This window comes from Gobio gobio (genome assembly GCF_949357685.1).
Source record: "Gobio gobio genome assembly, chromosome: 25".
NCBI lineage: Eukaryota > Metazoa > Chordata > Actinopteri > Cypriniformes > Gobionidae > Gobio > Gobio gobio.
The window spans coordinates 30,165,796-30,185,933 of record NC_137121.1 but is presented as its reverse complement, the minus strand read 5'-3'; the positions used below and the strand labels follow the sequence as shown (position 1 = coordinate 30,185,933).

Here is a 20,138-nt window from a genome sequence, read left to right as displayed (position 1 = left end):
CCCAAATTAGTGTATCAGTATTAAATACTATAGTAAATTGATACTAATTTATATATTTATTTCATTTTCATGTAATATTTAAAGTACTTTTAAAGGGATAGTTCCCCCATAAATGCCTGTCTGGGCTCTGCCCGGCCCCGGTATGGGTTGTGTCGAGCCATTTGTTAGTCTGGTTGTTTGATAAGAAAAATATGAAATGTAGCTGCAATAAACGCGTTAAGGATCCGTACAGCTGCGCAGCACTTTTATTCTGATGTGCGGAACTGAGGAAGAACCGATGACGGAATAGTTTGATCTTCGGCTGACCAATCAGCAGAAAGGGGCGTATAATTCCCTCCCACGTGTAGAAATCGAATATTCAAACTGTTTATTCATTTTTCTACCTCTGAACTACTTTCAATATTAAATAAAAAATCGACTGAAGGAATGAAACACGGATTATATATAGGGTTGGGCATCGAGAACCGGTTCCAACTTGGAACCGTTTAAAAAATAACGATGCCATTGGAATCGTTTATAAATTTTGTTTTCGATTCCGATCATCGGTTCCAAACGCGCAAGTTTTCGGAAGTGCTTGCCGCGCCCGTTTGTTCTGTTGCAGCCATGGAGCACGGTAAGCGGCGCTCAAAAGTGTGGCTTTATTTCACAAAAAAAAAAAAACCTGGGTCGGCACAGTGCAACACATGACAACCTTATTTCTTGCACGGGAGGATGCACTACAAATATGTGGTGTATAAATTAACGAGTGTATCGTGTTTGAAATGCTGCGCAGGTCTGTCGTCCTCGGGCAACCCTGCGCTAACCAACGTTATTAAAGGGATAGTTCACCCTGAAATGAAAATAAAGCCTTCTTTTACTTACCCTGATGTTGTCCCAGTGCCCTATGTCCTATGACATTTAAAATACTGTTCCTGCACGCGCTCCTTCCTATTATGGCAGTGAATGGCGATCAGCTAAAACATTACAAAAAATAAACAAATGTATCACGCAACGATACAGGGAGACGCGCGCCATATGGAAAGTGTTCAGTGGGCACACTATAGGTTTTGCGAGAAAGAAACCGTATTATTCAGTCAAAACACTGAGCTCGGCCGTTATTCTGAGTGCGCTCCTCTGTGTACACTATGAGCCGTCAGCAGCCGCCGGCGCTCATGCCTACTATAATAACTCGCACTGTTGTCATTGCACCCACGATAAGCACACACACACACACACGCACCATTTTGAGAAATCAAGCTCAATAGAAAAAAACGCGATTCTCGTCTTTTCTATAACGTATATGAAAATAAATAATACTAATAATATAACCTCCTTAAGTGAATATTGTGTACCGGTTGTCATGACAATATTGCACGAGGCTACTGCGGCTTGAAGTGCGCACACACAGGAACACGCACATTTGAACAACAGCTGGGTGAGTAAAAGATGGCTTTATTTTAATTTCAAATGTGAGCTAACATTATCCCACCTCATCATAATCAGGTAAGTGATTGTAGTGTAAACCCCTTGACCAAATTGCGAATTGTGGTGAACAACAACGTTACTGAAATTATTTTTCCCCCTCATAGATAAATGTAGCTATACGCAAATTGCCCACGCTAGTAGCAGTCCTAATGACTGCTGTTAATGCTATTGTTAAACCGGGACTCGGTGTGGAACTCCATTCACCTTTGCAGCAAAGCAAGTGAAAATGCCAGCGGAGAAAGTCCCAAAACTAAAACTCATTATTGAATCAAAATACAATTTTCCTCTGTGAAATGAGCCTGTGACATGTTGTGACTCCACCCCTCAAAGAATCGGAATCGAGAATCGAAAAGAACCGTAATCGAAACTAAGAATCGGAATCGGAATCAGAATCGTTCAAATCAAAACGATGCCCAACCCTAATTATATATCATGCCAGTTACTCTTTTTTCATAAGTTGAATACGGAAGTTAGATATTTTACTTTATAACGTGTTAAATATGGATATTTCTCTCACTCAAACGCATCGCTGTGCTTCCGAAGGCCTTTATTACCGTTTGCCATGTGAATTACTTTTCTAATGAATGGATGCACTTTTTTGGTCTTCAAATTTTAGGCTGCCATTCACTGCCATTATAATGCTTGGAAGAGCCAGGACATTTATTAATATAACTCTGATTGTATTCGTCTGAAAGAAGAATGTCATATACACCTAGGATGGCTTAGAGTAAATCATGGGATAATTTTCATTTTTGGGTGAACTATCCCTTTAAGCAAATGTTCAGGCCTATAAAATAGCCACAGTGTCAAAGCTTATATTATTGACATAATAATCAGGTATTTACAGTATTTACAAAACCTTTATGGTACTTTAAGTGTTAAAGCCACAATATGTAATTTTTCGCCACTAGAGATCACTTATTCAAAACAAAAGGTGTAGCTTGATGACGCCTTGATTTCGCAGAGCTTTTAGTCTGCCGCAGACGAACGCTTCTGCTTCTTCCGCTCATGTGTATGTGGGGTTATCATATTAGAAACATTTGAGTGCGTTGAAAGTTATGTAATAACGATACTCTGTGCATTTTCTCTGCGGCTGCTATGAGACACTTGTTGCACACTGCAGTAAGCTAGATTGATATTAGTCATGGTAAATCATGGTACTCGCAGTAAATCAAGAAAACAAGATTTAAACAATAAGACTAACTGTGCTGAGCTATATAACAATCGTTAGTTTTCTGTCGATTAATGTCTCCAAACAGTTGCTTACCTGTCTAATAAAACACATAAAATATGAAAGCGTCTTTGGCGTTTCCATGGTTTCTACAAAATAAACCCGGAACTCGAGGGTAACGCGGGTATGATGTCATTGAAAGGTGACGCACAGACACGGTCCATGTCCTGGTTAAGGCTTATTTCTCTGGATTTAAACATTCTTGGAAACATTTGGGATAATGTAAGTACACAAGTCAACAAAATATATAACACTGTTCTAGTGGTTTTTGGATATTTTAATCCAAAAATCTTACATATTTTGCCTTTAATTAGATAATATAGAATAATTATAATTGGGCAAAAAGATGCATGAAATGAAGGGGAAAATATATGAATACATAACAATAATATAAAAATGGTTCATTTGTAAATGATTCAGTGTTTTTCATGAATCAGTTGAGTCAACGATTTAATGACTCTCTAATAACATCAAATTTGGTCCAAGTCCACAACCCTGGCTTGTCATACATTTCTTACCCAGCATCACAGCCATCACACAGCAGGAGGCGATCTTCACGGTCTCGACCCCCGCAAACCTCACAGCTGGTCTGATCCAAGTCCACGTCCACCAGTTCCTCCCCAGGTTTTACAGGCTTCTTAACTGCAATCTAAGCACACATAAACTAATACTCTCCAATCAGCTTAACTGAGGCTGATATTATGGTGCGTTCAATGTGCCCTTCAAGTGGAGTCGGAAATATAGTAATTACGATTTCCAAGCACATGAATGACCGAGGAAAGTTGTATTTAGAAAGTGGAAACACTGATCTATAAATCTACAGAGATCAGTGAGCGGAAAGCAAGTGTGTAGCGAATGGTCTAATAACCACAACTTTCACATGCATGTACAGAAAGTGATAAAAATTATTATTTTTCAACATTTTGAATTTAGATGTAGTTATTTGGGTTTATTATTCACAATATGTTTCTTTCAATGTGGAAAATGCGAATGGAATCCCATCATAACATTGAAATGTATTGTATTTTGGATGAATCAAAATCAAAAGTAGGGGATGTACACTTGATCAAAACGCAATATGTGTCTGTGAATATTAAACTGCGGCTGCATCCGAAAACGTAGGCAGCTGACTTGTTGCCTCACTTCCTTAACAGGCAATGACTTTGTAGTCAGCGTAATGGTTTAATGATCTACAACAAAATAGAGCGAGCTTTGATGATAACTACGCAAATATTGAATTACTACAATAGTACTTTCTCGCTAGAAACAACATCAGAAGTGGATTTGAAGTGCATACATTTACACACAAACTGACCACCAACCACAACTTTCAGACGCCATCTTTATTTAAAAGCTCAACTATCACAGAATGGAAAGCACAGGATTGTGGGATATCAAAGGTAGCGAAGGAAACATCTGTGCTGCCTTCAAAAATCAAACAGATATCAGGAGACTAACATTGGATTCGGACGTGCCTTGATGTTTATCAATTGGGAAGTCATAATTACAATGTCACGAATAAAGAACATGCATCAATTGTGTTTTTGCTTTTTCATATTTTTATTCAAATTGATGCAAACTGAATAATTATTATTGTTTTATCATAATTGTACAATACTTCCGTATTCAAAGACAATTTGAGTTTTCCAAGTCATTATTATGACATTGTGTTGCCATTCATGTGCTTGAAACTCAAATACAACCGTTTTCAACATTACTAGAACACAACATTAAATCAGCACCAAATACATGACTCTCTACACAAAAGTTAAGACCCATTCACACCACGGATGTTAACTACGTTTCTACGAGAATAGGGCAAACAGCTATAATGAAAACGACACAGAGGAACCATATTGTTAGAATCACATTCAGAACTATTTTTTTCCAGCTGATGAACGATAAATAGGCAGACGATATAACTGGAGCACGCTTATAATAAACAGAATATTAACATCTATTGATGTGGCCGCTAATCCAGTTATCATGATAATTATTTTTATAGTTATAGTTCTTGGTGTGAATGGGCCTTTTATGTGCAACACTAACAACAAACCTAATGGACTGATGTGTTATGTGACTCACTGTTTTTTGAACTTTCCCGCCATGGCACTTTCTCAGGAGAATGTTATTAAAGACTATTCGGTCCACAGGACAGGAGTTGGCATTCTGAAAAGAAAAAAAAGTGTGACATTACTGTTTATGAACCAGGGTTATTGTAGTTAACTAAAACTAAAACCATAAAAAAACATTTGTTACTTGAAATAAAATAAGTGTTAACTAAAATAAAGAAAAACACGTATAAAAATGTTTAACACCAAATGTTAAACTCAAACAAATATAAACAAATCCAAATTAATTCATAAAATGGAAAAATAAAAACTATGATAGTATGTTAATGATCATCAGGGTCCATGCAATAATGGCCAATGTGGATGATTAGTGACCCAATTTAAAGGCAAAATATGTAGGTCGCTAGAGGTCGCCTTTTCAAAACAAAGGCGTAGCTTGATAACAGCGAGATTGAGCACGGATTTATGGGAGATGTCGTCTTCACCTCACAGCCGGTTGAAAAGAATCAGGACGTGACTCGGGCAGAAATTACGATCATGGATGAGATTATTAACGTTACTGTAGTATGAAGCAGATCAGGGCCGAGTGTTGTGGGAACTAAATGAGGCCACTGGAGAGATTGCTAATAAGAAACGAGCACAACACAGCTCGACAGCAGTGGAGCTTTTACTCTGCCGCAGTCGTCACTTCCGCTTTTTCCGCTCATGCGTATGTAGGGTCACGCAGCGCTACGTCTACAATGATACACTTGTTGCAGACCGCAGTAAGCTAGATTGATATTAGTCATGGTAAAACATGGTACGCAGTAAATCAAGAAAAACAAGATTTGAACAATAAGACTAACTGTGTTGAGCTATATAACAATGCTTAGTTTTCTGTCAATGAATGTCTCCAAACAGTTGCTCACCTGTCTAATAAAACACATAATATATTCAAGCGTCTTTGGTGTTTTTCAATGGTTTCTACAAAAAAAAACGGAAATCAAGGGTAACGCGGGTATGATGTCATTGATAGGTGACGCACAGACATGGTCCGTGTCCTGGTAAAAATGGCTATATTTAAACATTCTTGGAAACATTAAGGATATCCAAAACTCTTACATATTGTTCCTTTAAATTGATCGTGTGATGTGGTTTTTTTTTTCAGTACAAACACAGGGTTGCCCTAATAAAAGAACACTGTTTTGAACAATATTGCATCAACCATAAAGTTGTTTCACCTGTATTTGCACATTATGAATAATGCTAAATAACTGTAGAGAATCACTGACAAAATATGGACAAGATTGTTATGTATGAGTGACATAAAAGGTTGTCAATCTCACCTTTGACCATTCCAGAATGCAGTCCAGACAGAAGTAGTGTTCGCAAGACTCCGGTGTGGCCACGGGCTGCTCGTGGAATGAGTTCAGGCAGATGGGGCATTTCTCAGAGTCCTCATCTGAGCTCAGGCCACCTGCATCCACAGGAACATTCCCTACAGCTCCTTCCAGGACGTTGCCAGAGTCCTCATCTGAGGATACAGGTGCAAAGCAAAGCGTTTTTCCTCCCGTGTTTGTTTGAGGATGGTGTGGCCGGGCTTATGAGATGCATATTTTAGGGCAAAAATGTAAACACATCACTCTCAACGATTGAGTTGCCACATGATCTGACACCTGCTGGAAAGCACTTTTATAAGACCAATATAATATTATTTGGATAGATATATGCTTTTGGTTAGATTAGTTTTACTAGCATTCATAATAAAATTTAATCATCAAGAAACGGAAGTTGTAATCGTCTTTTTTCTGTATTGTAATGCTTATCCAAATAAAACGGCTTCTAAAAGGAGAAAAAGAATTTAAGGTGGGACTTGATTTTGTCCATCCAGAATTGACTGGATTGTTGTCGTTTGCTAATTGTTGAAACCTCATGTGATTGACAGGTTGCTGGAGAGGAGGGATTATTGTTGCACCCTCACAAGTTGTCATTGTCAAGGGGAGAGGCAGTTAATGGTATAGATTTAAAATTACCAGGGCACATAAATTTTTTTTTAAATATTGTGCATACAGGTCAAACATTTTCTTTCAATTAAGGGGCAATATTTGCCCCCAGGAATTGAATTCCAGTGGCATTTTTTACATTTGTAAGGGCAATATTTATAATTCCCTAATTAAATCTGCAGTCTGTAACTTTTTTTGGTTTCAATTACATAACCAGCCAGTGTACAAAACGGAAAAAGTAAGCGTCAAGCCCTGAGATAACCCACATATACACCTAAAAATATTATATTCTTCCGTGCTGAGGAGCCGTGCCTATGCACAACCCACGTAAAGAAGATAACTCCGCAAATAACTGCAATTTCAGGGTTCAAACAGAGATGGTAAAACTTATGGATTGCACCTTTAAATGCATCCGTGTTTATCTGTGTTTGTTTATTGCTTTTTATGGATTACAAAATCAAGATTTGACACATTGGTTATTTCAGTAGCACGAAAAACCAAACGGTTATTTAAACTGGGAATAAATTATACAAAGAATGCCAGCAAAGAACACAGAAGCGAGTTGAGTTATGAACTTTCACAAAAACTCCCAATCACTGTAAAACAATCTCTTACTTCCATCTTTTCTGCACTTTGTTGATGATGAGAGAATTTATGCAAATGCAGATTCAGAATTCAGTCAGTGAGCACACGCACTGAACAACTCCGACATCCTCTGAAGTGATGATTCAAAACGCCTCTGATTGGACATTGCATTCATAAGCTCAACACAAACGTGTGCTTGGTTATAATGCTCAACACTGCATATGAAATATGATGCAACATGAGCAAATCTACTGTAAACGCAATCAATAATTTTCATTTCACATTCGTGAGAGTCGTAATATATCTAGCTTAAATGTGCAGGGGCATTTTTGTTCATTTTTAGTGGCATTTTTGCCCCAAACCCCCTTTAATTTCTGACCCTGATATGCATATACAAATAATTTGTAATAAACACTGCAATATTCCATAAAAAAATAAGAATGAATTTTAACACTAAAAGGTAAATAATTCAAAGACATTATTCTGGCAGTTGATTAAATAAATATTACAGGAAGTGGCTTTAGAAGTCAATATACTGTTTATTACATTTCTATTCTTTCAGTATAATTAACTTGTTAAAGGGCTCCTGATTTGAGAAATCAACTTTCCTTTAAGCTTTTGATATATAAAAGGGCATGGTAATAAAAGAATATCCTGTAAGTTTCAGAGCTGAAAACTTCCTTGTTAGTCAAAGAAAAGCTTTTATTGACACCAGGCCCAGCAAACGAGAGATCTCAGAATGTGCCAGGCTGTGACGTCAGAGTGTAGTGCAAACACCACCTCAACAGAAGAAGAAGAACGCCTGATTCTGTAGCCCCACCCATCGACTCGTGCCTGAGATGATATAGGCCTACATAGAGCTAAACCGGATTGAACTTCTAAGCAATAAACATAACGCATAAACTTAATTCAGATTCCTATATTATGAATGCATGGATGAACTTTATTTTTAATGAATATCCAGCTCACGTGAGGAAGACATTGCGCGTCTGTTCCTTCATTTCACTACGGATTCGTTTGTACACAAGAGACTGGATTTGCAGACAGGTTGAGATTACATGAATGAATGAAGCAACACACTACTGTGAGCAAAAAATGTTTTTTATATGTGATATCTATTGATTATGTGTACGTGTCTAACAGAACATACCGTAGCACGCTGTCAAAGGCCGAAGAATCCTTTATTTTTGGTGTTGTTGGTTCATTGCGATTCGGGATCAGACTCTGACATGTATGGGCCAGGGCTCGCAAAGCTCAACGTCCCAGGGCTATGTTTTTTCCAGACGGGCTACCAAAATGTAAGCCCGGCCTGTCGGTGGGCAATCTTAAATAGTGAAATAACATTAATTTCTTGATGTGTGTTGTTCACTCTCGATTTGATATTTGAAGGAAAAGTACAATCGCGGAACGTACTTGCCTTGTGTGTGTGTGTGATGCACGGTTCACACTTTTATCCACCGATCAGGCGGGCCAAGCAATACAAAAATTACATTCCAATCAATCGTGGGTGAATGAGAGGTAAATCATTGTGTTTGTTTGATAAAGACGTTTTGCGAGTCATGTGGGCAATTCATTCCGTTTTCCGTTTTCCCACGCGCTTTCAAAACAATTCCCACATGTACTGACAGGGAAGCTGAAGCTCATTACATATGCAAATCTTATCCAATCTTAGCCGTGGGCATTTACTTCCAAGTCTTCAGTGCGGCACGCCCATAAAAACCAAGCATTCCAGGAGAGAGCCTCAAAACCAGGGCAGAAAATAGCCTATTACTTATTCATTATGATGTTTTTGAATATAAAAACCACGTGAATGGCATATGTTGACCTAAGACAACAGTATTAAAAAATGTAAAAAGCCAGTTCATGACACCTTTAAATTGATAAGCATAAAAAGTCAATACAAAGGCATGTTGAAGTTAAATCTTACTTTCACTTTCACCCTCATCATCATCCTCCTCCTCCTCTCCATCAAGGACATCCTCCTCTTCGTCATCATCTTCCTCACTGCCCGTTTCTCCTTCCTCTGATTCCCCCTCATCTTCTGAGTTGTCCTCTGAGTTGGAGTTTGTAAAAATGCACAAAAACAAATGGAGTTGCATTTCAAGGAACAGGTCACGTAAAGTAAAAGCGGAAACTGAAAATGTGTTTTTTTAAAAGCACTCCTGAACTATAAAGCCTACTGTATCAAATTTCACATATTTCTAAAGCCTCTAAATTATCAACATGACCAAAACGTTGCTGGAAAAACCTGTTGTACATGTACACAATCTACTACATGCTTTCAGTGTACACAATCTACTACATGCTTTCAGTGTACACAATCTACTACATGCTTTCAGTCTTCTTTGTCTTTTGTTGTGAAATCTTTACTGATTTTTAAAGGATTAGTTCATGTCAAAATGAAAATTTCCTGATATTTTACTCACCCCCATCTCATCCAAGATGTTCATGTCTTTCTTTCTTCAGTTGAAAAGAAAATTGAGTTTTTTGAGGAAAACATTCCCGGAGTTTTCTCCCCATCATAGACTTCCATGGGAACCAAAATGTTGAAGGTCCAAATCAATGCTGTTTCAAAGGGCTTCTAAGGGCTTCAGAGGCTCGGTGCGATCCCAGATGAGAAATAGGGTCTTTTCTACCGAAACGATCGGTCAATACATTTTTGTAAAAAAATTCATATACTTTTTAACCTAAATTGCTCATCTTGCGCTGCTCTGCGACACACCACGGATTGCGTAATCACGTCGGAATGGTCACGATAGACTTAGGCGGAAGTACAGCCCCAAGCGAACGTGCGAGGACTAATAGAAACACCCTTTACCAAAACACACTCCATCTTCAACGTCAAAAATCGCCCGATGTCGTTGTTTTACCTTTTTTTGCAAAAGGGCGTTTGTTTTAATGTTTGCACGAGCGCTTTGTAAACATGGGGGCGGTACTTCTACCTACATCAAGCATGACCTTTCCTATGTGATTACGTAATCACTGGCGCGATGCAGAGCAGCACAAGATGAGCAATTTAGGTTCAAAAGTATATTCATTTTTAATTTTTTTGGGAAAATGACTGATCGTTTCGCTAGATAAGACCCTATTCCTCGTCTGGGATTGCGCGGAGCCTCTGAAGCCCTTTGAAACTGCATTGATTTGAACCTTAAACATTTTGGTTGCCATGGAAGTTATGATGGGGAGAAAAATCCTGGAACGTTTTCCTCAAAAAACGTAATTTTAGGGCTGGGCAAATTAACGCGTTAACGCTGGCGATTAATTTTTTCAGCTTAACGCATTAAAAATATTTAACGCAAATAACGCAGTGTCCGTTTTTATATCCATTTTTGCCCGGCGTTACATGATCACGCTCCTATTCATGTAAATGCTTCCAAGCGCGACAAGACACAAGAGAGCGCGCTGTATGCCAGTGTCCTGTCTGTGTCTGTGTGTGTGTGTGGATGCGTCTCATGTCAGCTAATCAAGGGACACTGACACACACACACACACACACACACACACACACACACACACACACACACACACACACACACACACACACACAGTCGACGCACAGACTCGCGTCAGTTTCCTGCTCACATCGAGTTCTCTTTTGCTCTTGAACAAACAATAACACAGAGGATTTTGAGTATTCTCATATTAGGAGTCTTAAATTAGTTAAATAACGTCTTAAATGAACTTAAAGAGTTGTGAGGAAATGAGATGCGCGGGACAGCGCGTGAGATCCGCGGCTGTTCTTAAAGTGACAGGAGCACTGATGATGCCTGTCATTAATGTTCATCAAAGAACAACGGGAACAGAGAAAATTTTTGCTTTAATGATGATCCATCTATATTTCATTTATTATTTATGCAGTTAAGGAAGGTTTGATAACTATTACATTTCTGTATATATATAACAGGGAAGGCCATGGGTAAATATAACATTTATTATTTTGGGTTTATGTAACGATTGTTTTAAGTTCACTTAAGTTAAAAGTTGTTTTTTAAAGCCTAATAAATGTTGAAATTGGGAGCTTTCAGTTATACTGTAATGTAACGTCATTAATGTTTCATAGAGACTTTAGTATCAGTGATACTGGCCTTCATTCATAAAAAGATGACAATACAACACATATTTAAAATATGCTGTCTTTAAATTGTTTATATATTAATTTGGAGAGTAATTGAAATTATTACAATATCAAAATGTAAAAAAAACGTAAAATATTAAAAACTTGCGATTAATCGCGATTAATTACAGAAAAAAAATGCGATTAATTAGTTACTTTTTTTTAATCGATGCCCAGCACTACTTAGTTTCTTTTCGACTGAAAAAAGAAAGACATGAACATCTTGGATGAGATGGGGGTGAGTAAAATATCAGGAAATTTTCATTTTGAAGTGAACTTATCCTTTAAGTAAATGTAAGAATAACTTTTATATTGTTAGTAATATTTCAAGATGAACCCACTGTAACTTAACTGAAGCAACTTTGATTTACCCATTTATCAAATATGATACAAAACATAACGTTCAATAAACGGTTAAAATAAAGATTTTTCTGACTCTATTAACATGTCAGAATTTGCAGGGTTAAACAGGGGCTAGAGATCATTTAAAGGAGTAGTTCACTTCATAATTAAAATTTCCTGATAATTTACTCACCCCTACATCATCCAAGATGTTCAATGTCTTTCTTTCTTCAGTCGAAAAGAAATTAAGGTTTTTGAGGAAAACATTTCCGGATTTTTCTCCATATAGTGGGCTTCAATGGGGTCCAAAAGTTTGATGGTCCAAATTGCAGTTTCAATGCAGCTTCAAAGAGCTCTACACGATACCAAATGAGAAATAAGGGTCTTATCTAGCGAAACGAACAGCCATTATCTAAAAAATATAAAAATGTATATACTTTTTAACCATAAATGTTCTTCTTGCTCTGATCTGCGATGCGGCATGCATCACGTTGGAAAGGTCACGCTCTCGGCAGAGCGAAAAACTCCATCTCAATTGCTCCTCCAACTTCAAAATCATCCGACATCGTTACTTAACCTTTTTTTTGTGAAGGGCATTTGACTTAGTCTTTGCACATTCTCTTTGTAAACACTTGATTAGTACTTTCGCGCATGACCTTTCCAATGGGTAATGACGTAATGCGTGGCGTATCGCAGAGCATGCAAGACAAACATTTGGGGTTAAAAAGTAGAAAAAAATATATATATATTAGGGATGAAACGATTAACGGTTTCGCGATAAACCACGATAAAATTTAGTGATGGTTAGTAATATCGTTAAAAATTGTATTATCATTAAAACCGCGTGTGATTATCACGATTTTGAAAACTCGTGGTAAATCTTGTCCAGTCAGCGTCAGTCTGGTGCAGGTGCAGCTCGCAAAGCTGTTTTTGAATGAAATGGAAGATGGCAGAGACAGCGCCAGGAGATTTTTCAGACTTATAAAAGGACCAAATCTGAGGTGTGGTCATATTTTGGCTTTTACAAAAGTCCTGAGGGAAACTTAAATGGAAGATGGTCACCCTGTCTGCAGAAAATGCCAGAAGAAAGTCGCTGGAATGGGGAAACACTTCAAAACTATTGACCTCAATACCAAAAACTACGTCTGGGAAATAATAACATGAAGCGAACGAACAAATTCAGACAAGACTAGGGTGACATTTAAGGGATAATAATCAGGACTTGACATTAACAACCGCCATTTGCGGGTGAAAGTTATTTCGGCTGCACGACACTAGACACTTTGGTGGTTGAACTTATTATAGTCTTCTCAAAAGCCATATCGCGTTGCGCATTATAACCACTCATACGTGTTTCTATTGAATTTATGAATGCGATGTCTCATAATCAGAGGCGTTCAGATTAGCCGGAGTTTTGTTCGGAGCGCACGCCGCTCTCCCTCAATAAAATCTATACTCAAAGCAGAGATAAACGTGCGATGTACACAGGAGATTCATTCATCATACAGAGGATGACTGTTTTTGTTCTATTTCAGCAGCGAAAATAGTTTTTAAAAAAACACAGCAGAACCACAGCGCATCTGATATGACTGAAATAAAGTTGGCGAATTTAGGGACCGTCTCTAAAGTTACATACAACATTGCTAATGTTATATACACTTATATACACAAATTGCAATAGCATTTGAAGGGAATGACAGTCATAAAACTGACTGTAAAGTGTTCATCTAGGTGTCAGGTATGACGCACACATTTTGATATTTAATAAACTGTCAAATCATATGGAAAAATGGATATGCATTATTTCACTAGGATACTGTTTGGGCTCTTACACAAAATATGATGATTTAAATGCATCATTGTTGAACACTGATGAGAATATTGCTTGAGAATATAATATTACAGATTATATTTACACCAAATTATTATTATTTATGCGTAATGCGTTGCTATTGACGGCGGCCATTATAAGTAAGGAAATCCCACAGAACAGAATCTAGCTTAAAAAGTGCATAGAGCTGCTGGATTTATTTGTTGTTTGTTGATTTTCAAACATAAAAAACATGTAAGTGTGTGCATCTGTTCTTTTTGAACACTTTCATCTCATTTGAACAAAACCGTGATAATATTGATAACCGTGATAATTGGGGTCACTATAATCGTGATGGGAAATTTCCATACCGTTTCATCCCTAAATATATATATATGTATATATATATATATTTTTTTTTTAATGGCCGATCGTTTCGCTAGATAAAAACCCTTATTCCTCGTCTGGGATCGTGTTGAGCTCTTTGAAGCTGCATTGAAACTGCATTTTGGATCTGCAACCCGTTGGTCCCCCTTGAAGTCCACAATATGGAGAAAAATCCTGGAATGTTTTCCTCAAAAACCTTAATTTCTTTTTCGACTGAAGAAATGAAGAAAAAGAGTAAATTATCGGGAAATTCTGAAGCAAACTAACTCCTTTACAGGGATAGTTCACCCAAAAATTAAAATTTGTCATTCTAAGTGTATATGACATTCTTCTTTCAGACGATTACAATCGGAGTTATATTAAAAAATGTCCTGGCTCTTCCAAGCTTTATAACGGCAGTGAATGGTTGTTTCTGTTTTAAAGTCCATACAAGTGCCCCTATCCACACAGCTCCGGGGGGTTAATAAAGGCCTTCTGAAGCGAAGCGATGAGTATGTGTAAGAAATATATCAGAAACAGCCATTCACTGCCCTTACAAAGCTTGGAAGAGACAGCACATTTTTTATATAACACTGATTGAATTCGTTTGAAAGAAGAATGTCATATACACTTAGTATGGCTTGAGGATGAGTAAATCATGGGGTAATTTTCATTTTTGGGTTAACTATCCCTTTAAGTCCCACAACACATTAGGATTCTCTGTGTTGTTCACAAGACCACTAACCGTCATCAGAGATGATGGACATGACTGGTCTTTTTCCTTTTCCATGGGATACGTTCCTATTGATCAGCTCATCCTGGCTGTCCTCCTCATCCATGGTTATGCTCTGATATAATCTAGATATATTTCAGCACTGAACCTGTAGGGAACATAAGCATTATACATTGTGAACATCCACTCCAAATGTGACCAACATTTAAATAGTGTCAAACAGAATGAATAAAAATCCAATAAACCAGGCTGACTATCTTTATCACAGATATAATTTATCAACACCCATCTGATAGATCAGTGTAACTGTTACTCGTTTTAAAAAACACGAACAATTAGTTTAGATTTTCACGTTACGCTTAAATGTCCTCTTGATTTAGTAGTTTTGATACAGAAGGTTCAAAATCACATAACTCTCAATGCTTCCATTATACGGAACAATGTTATTGACTCGCTGCTAACGGCTAACATCAAGCCAGCTAATAAAAACATTAACCTGCTTCATTTTAACGACACATTTATGATGAGGTTGTAAACATGAGAAATAATCAATGCAAAACACCAAAAGCCATTTAATTTTGTGAAAGAGAGCCTTGAGCACTTGCACTATAGCTAATGCTAAAGCTAACACGCTATCTGTGTTTCTTGTCCTCAGTCTAAATTTAACTCATCAGCTATTTTTGTTATATGTACTATTTAGGCCGTATAAAGCAGCTTTTATATGCGGTAGATGTCTCATTTATTGAATTCACCGGGGAGGTTATAATATCGAGTATTTGTACCTACCCTGTAAGGTTGTGTAAGACATTATTTGTATTTTGAAGTCCACACGGCGTTTGTCTTTGACGCTACCGGCTGGAGAAATTACGAATCCTACTATGGTAAGGACTTGCTCATGAATATTGATTCAATCTTCGATTGCCCGAATGTGGGCGCTAGTTAGCTGGCACATTTAACAATGAATTGTACTTAGGTGAAGGTTTTGGCTTATGAATAGTAACTGGCAAGTTTACAGCAAATTTAGCACGACTAGATTAATATTCATGAGTTTCAATTGTAGAAAACACTGACAGGCGCCCACACACCAACCTTTGTTTTTGTTTTTTACAGTTTTGTTTACTTCTCTAGCCTTCCCTATAATTTTATAAAACATAATTTATATATTTACACTATATTTTATTCATCAGCCAATCGATATGCATTTTACAAACTGATTTGGATAGGGTTGTTGTCCCTATTAATTTATTCATTCATTTGAATCACAGAAGCAGTGTGAGCATATAAATGCTATGGCGTTCTTTTGTAAGAAACTTTCTGTTTATTCTCAAAACGTTTGAGTAAATGTGTTTAAGAAATATATGCATGTATATACTGTATCTATTTATATAATTTATATTATATGTAAATATATATTTTTTTCTTAAATATAGACATGCGTGTGTGTGTATTTATATATACATAATTATACACATATTATGTAAACACAAACTTTTATTTTGGATGTGATTAATCGATGAATCGTTTGACAGCACTAATAAATAATTCTTCCAATCAAATTTTTTTTCCTTATCTCCAGGTCCCTTTAGGTGCTCCCTAGGTCGACATTCACGAATTACTTTTTTACTAGTCCTTTTTTAATCCATTTGTAAAGCATATTATATTTAAAAGGCCACTGAAGTGCCTTGACATTTTATTTCAATGTGTTGACGTAATTTCCACTGAAACAGGAAGACAGGGCGGCGCATATCGAACAACTCCTCCCCTTTTTCTTATATCACAGCTCGACCAGGGCCGTTGAACTCAGTAAAGACGCATTTTCCTCCTTATCTCCTCCATAACGCTTTAAAATATAGCATTCTGTGCAGAATTACGTGTGCACGCTGCTGCGGTTCGTGTGACACTGCCGTGAATCGTTCCCTATCCCATATATAGTGCACTATGAGCCATTCACCATGTAGAAAATAGTAATTGTGTGAACAAGTGACTGGTTTTAGCTTCAGCGTCTATTTATAATGTAGGGGGCGGTTTAGATTCTAGGGAGCATTTGATTGGACAGAACATCTGAGAAGCTGAAGTGCAGAGTGATGTCATCAAAATCATTGGCCCATATTGGCAGAAGTGACAGTGCGTCCTAATTCGCATACCCGTCCTAAATAGTAGTCTAATCGAAAATAGTATGTCCCAAATCATAGTATGTTGAAATGAGTATTCCAAAGATACCCGGATGGTCTACTATTTCCGGTTAGATTTTGAAGTGCAGATCCACGCACACTCTAACGGCTAATATTGCCCACAACTCATTGCACGTTGGATAAGGATTCGATTAGAACCACAAATGCAGATAAAAAGTGTTAAAAAACTACAAACATGATGGATGTGCGAGTCCGACGGTTAAGTAGAGAGGTTTAGAAAAAGGGGTTTGAGTGATTACTAATCTAACTTGACAAAAATATATTTATTCAATGTTATTGACATTATATTTAATCTGCAACAGAACTTTTTTAATGATACATTTGGTCATTAACTTTTAAATGCATCATTACGTATATTCAAATTGCAAACACATGAGGAGAGTCTTCACATGAAAGACCCATGACTGGCAGATCAACGGAACGGGCTACTACATTTCTCTCTGATACGGTAGGAAATTAAATTAAATGTGGAGGATTTTAACTGTGACAAAATGATTGACAGGGCAGTTTAACAGTGACAGGATGCATGTAACTAAGTGACAGAGTCAGAAGTAGTATTTCCCAAACCTTGCCTACTGCTACACACTCAAAAGTACATACTTTTTCTTCACAAAGTACATACTTTTAGATCGTAGTAGCTATAAGTAGATGAAATTGGGACGCAGCATAAGTTTTGAATGCTTATATCTTCTAAATGCAAATTTTGTCATTGTTTGGAGCACACTAGCTTATTGATAACAGTAAGGCTAACATAATTATTCATATTAAAAGCCAACAAACTTACATTTGGTTTTTATGGGGACTTTAAAATGTAATATACTGTATTATTATTAAATATAAATCAACAATTTTATTTTAAAACGAAACGCCCTGCCCTCCTTTATTTAAAAAATGTATGTTACATTATGTCATTAATATAAAAGGAAAACAATTCTAACTTTGAATTTTCAAAAGGACTTTTGCGCGCCATCTCTCTCTCTCTCTCTCTCTCTCTCTCTCTCTCTCTCTCTCTCTCTCTCTCTCTCTCTCTCTCTCTCTCTCTCTCTCTCTCTCTCTCTCTCTCTCTCTTCCCCCCTTTTCTCTCTCTCTCTGCATCCTTCGTACGTGCACATCCACACTAGCCTCATGGCTTTACTATACACAGGCGAACAGAGTCTAACCACTTTCAACACGCGGGTGGAGCTCTTTTTCTCAAAACACGTAAAAGCAATATATAACTGTATCAGCTGAGCAATAGTGCATCAGAGTCCACTTGCAAAAATCAAAATGCAAAGTTTAATGTGTGAATTACTAGAATTATTACAGAAAAGCAGAAGGTAAATGCGCCGAAAATGGTTCATTCCTAAAGTACGACGTGCAAAACCGAACGCGCCGCACCCCGCTATAACACTCAGAAAATCCACCAAACCGGCTGATGGTCATAGACACGCCCCTCTGACGCTGTAATTCGATAGTTTCATTTCATAGGCGGGCTTTCAGTGAAAGGATCGGCTGACTATTGGCTGACTGTCACGTCCATCACTCGCGTGATTTGCATAAGCAGGTCAGGTTGCAGTTGCAGGGGAGTGGGCAGGGTTGGGATAGCTGAACTTCTGCGCTGGTGTAGTCCTCAATTTAATACTTTATTTGAGAAATTATTTTCTTTGACGAGAATAGCTCTTGCTGCATGTGATTGTGATTAAGGAATGTTGGATTTGTCTTCTTCGAGTAATTAATGGGTTTATTGGGAAGTTGAGGTGAGTAAGTGTGGCTTTTAGCTCTAATTGTCTCTCAAAATAATATTTATCAGTTTATTTGAACGTGATAAAAAAATAACCTTGCATAATTGTATCCTTTAATATTTAATATTGTTCTTGTAATGAGACATATATAGTGATACATTGACATTATATTATCATTAATATTTTACCATCAGAAAAAAAAAGAGACCTAGCCAACATTGACAAAACATGATTAAAAAATGCTTTATTTGTATTTACAAGCATATTCAGGCGTTTCATCCATTGGCCACATGGTCGAAGAATAGATTATAATAATTTATAACTCAAATGTTAATATAATTCTAAGAAATAGGCGTGTATGTAGAGTTGCAGGATGATTGTTTATCTATATAAAGGGTATTATGTTTATTCAGACATTTACAGTGATATTCCGGACTCATGGTTTCCTGTGGCATCAGAACTTTTGATTTCTGAAAGCAGGTAAGCCACTGACTAACGCACATTGCGCCTATTCTCCACTCCACTGTGCGTGTGACAGCGGCTAACCAGCTTTTGGATGTGTGCCTGACTTCAGCAGCCCTGGGAATGTCCCATTGGAGACTACTAAACGGATTGAGGCGGATACAGTCACTAAAGGGACACTTTTGGGTCCACGGTCCCCTTTTTTTGTTCCTGTAGCTCAATGGTAATGCACTAGCCTACACCAAGGTTGTGTGGTCGATTCCCATTAAATAAATGTACACCTTGAATTCTCTGTGATTAATGTACAGTAAGTAAATGTAAATATTGAATGACATCAGTGTGTCATAGCCAGTGCTATAGATCTACAGTACATGTGCTCCTGTCTTGTGCAGTGTACTGATTAAACTCGTATCTCTAGAATAAGTTGTTTCTCTAGTACTTTTATATGCAATAATAATAGTATACCAATATATTTTGGATGCAACCAGCAGCTCTGAACTTCTGAACTTGTATAAGTCCGGTTACTGTAGCCATGGGAGTGTCATGTCAATTGAAAAATCTTTGAATCATATTCAGACTCAGACTGTTACTTCAGTGTGACAATCAATGTTATTTTCCATTCTTTTATCTTTAAACTTACATTTAGTTAATTTTTGGTTTTGTACTGTAAATGTGGTTTAGTTTCAATGCGTGTTGGTGTTTTCATGATATGACACTATATAATATTTTAAACAAATATGTAAAATAATATGTATTAATAATATATGCTTTTAGCAACAAACATTTGTAGTGAGATTTTGCTCAAGAAATGGGTAATGCAGTGACACCAAAGAAGTTTTAACATCTAATAAAAATACATTTAAAAACATTTCTTTTTAATGTTTATTGTTTTCATTATTATATTATGTATAACAAATATATATAAAATAAATTATAATGTTGAGTATACAAATATGCTTTTAACAACAAAATATTATAAGTTGTAATGTTTTCCTGTAACGTTGTTGTGCGATGCTAAGTTAACAAGTTGTCAACAATTTAAAAGTTAAATTTGGTTTAAAAAA

At 37.0% G+C, this 20,138-nt stretch overlaps 1 protein-coding gene across 2 annotated transcripts in view; it reads right to left on the bottom strand.

Annotated features, from left to right (window-relative positions):
• Positions 1-15,582, bottom strand: part of phrf1 (PHD and ring finger domains 1) — a 39,270-nt gene extending 23,688 nt beyond the window's left edge. For both annotated transcript variants that reach the window (XM_079808946.1, XM_079808947.1), the window contains exons 1-6: positions 15,486-15,582; positions 14,712-14,847; positions 9,262-9,387; positions 6,093-6,280; positions 4,781-4,864; positions 3,214-3,344 (exon numbers count right to left, since the gene is read on the bottom strand). In XM_079808946.1, the coding sequence (XP_079665072.1) occupies positions 3,214-3,344; positions 4,781-4,864; positions 6,093-6,280; positions 9,262-9,387; positions 14,712-14,805 (623 nt within the window). In that variant the 5' untranslated portion in view covers positions 14,806-14,847; positions 15,486-15,582. The remainder of the gene's footprint in view (positions 1-3,213; positions 3,345-4,780; positions 4,865-6,092; positions 6,281-9,261; positions 9,388-14,711; positions 14,848-15,485) is intronic.
• Positions 15,583-20,138: the final 4,556 nt, after the last annotated feature.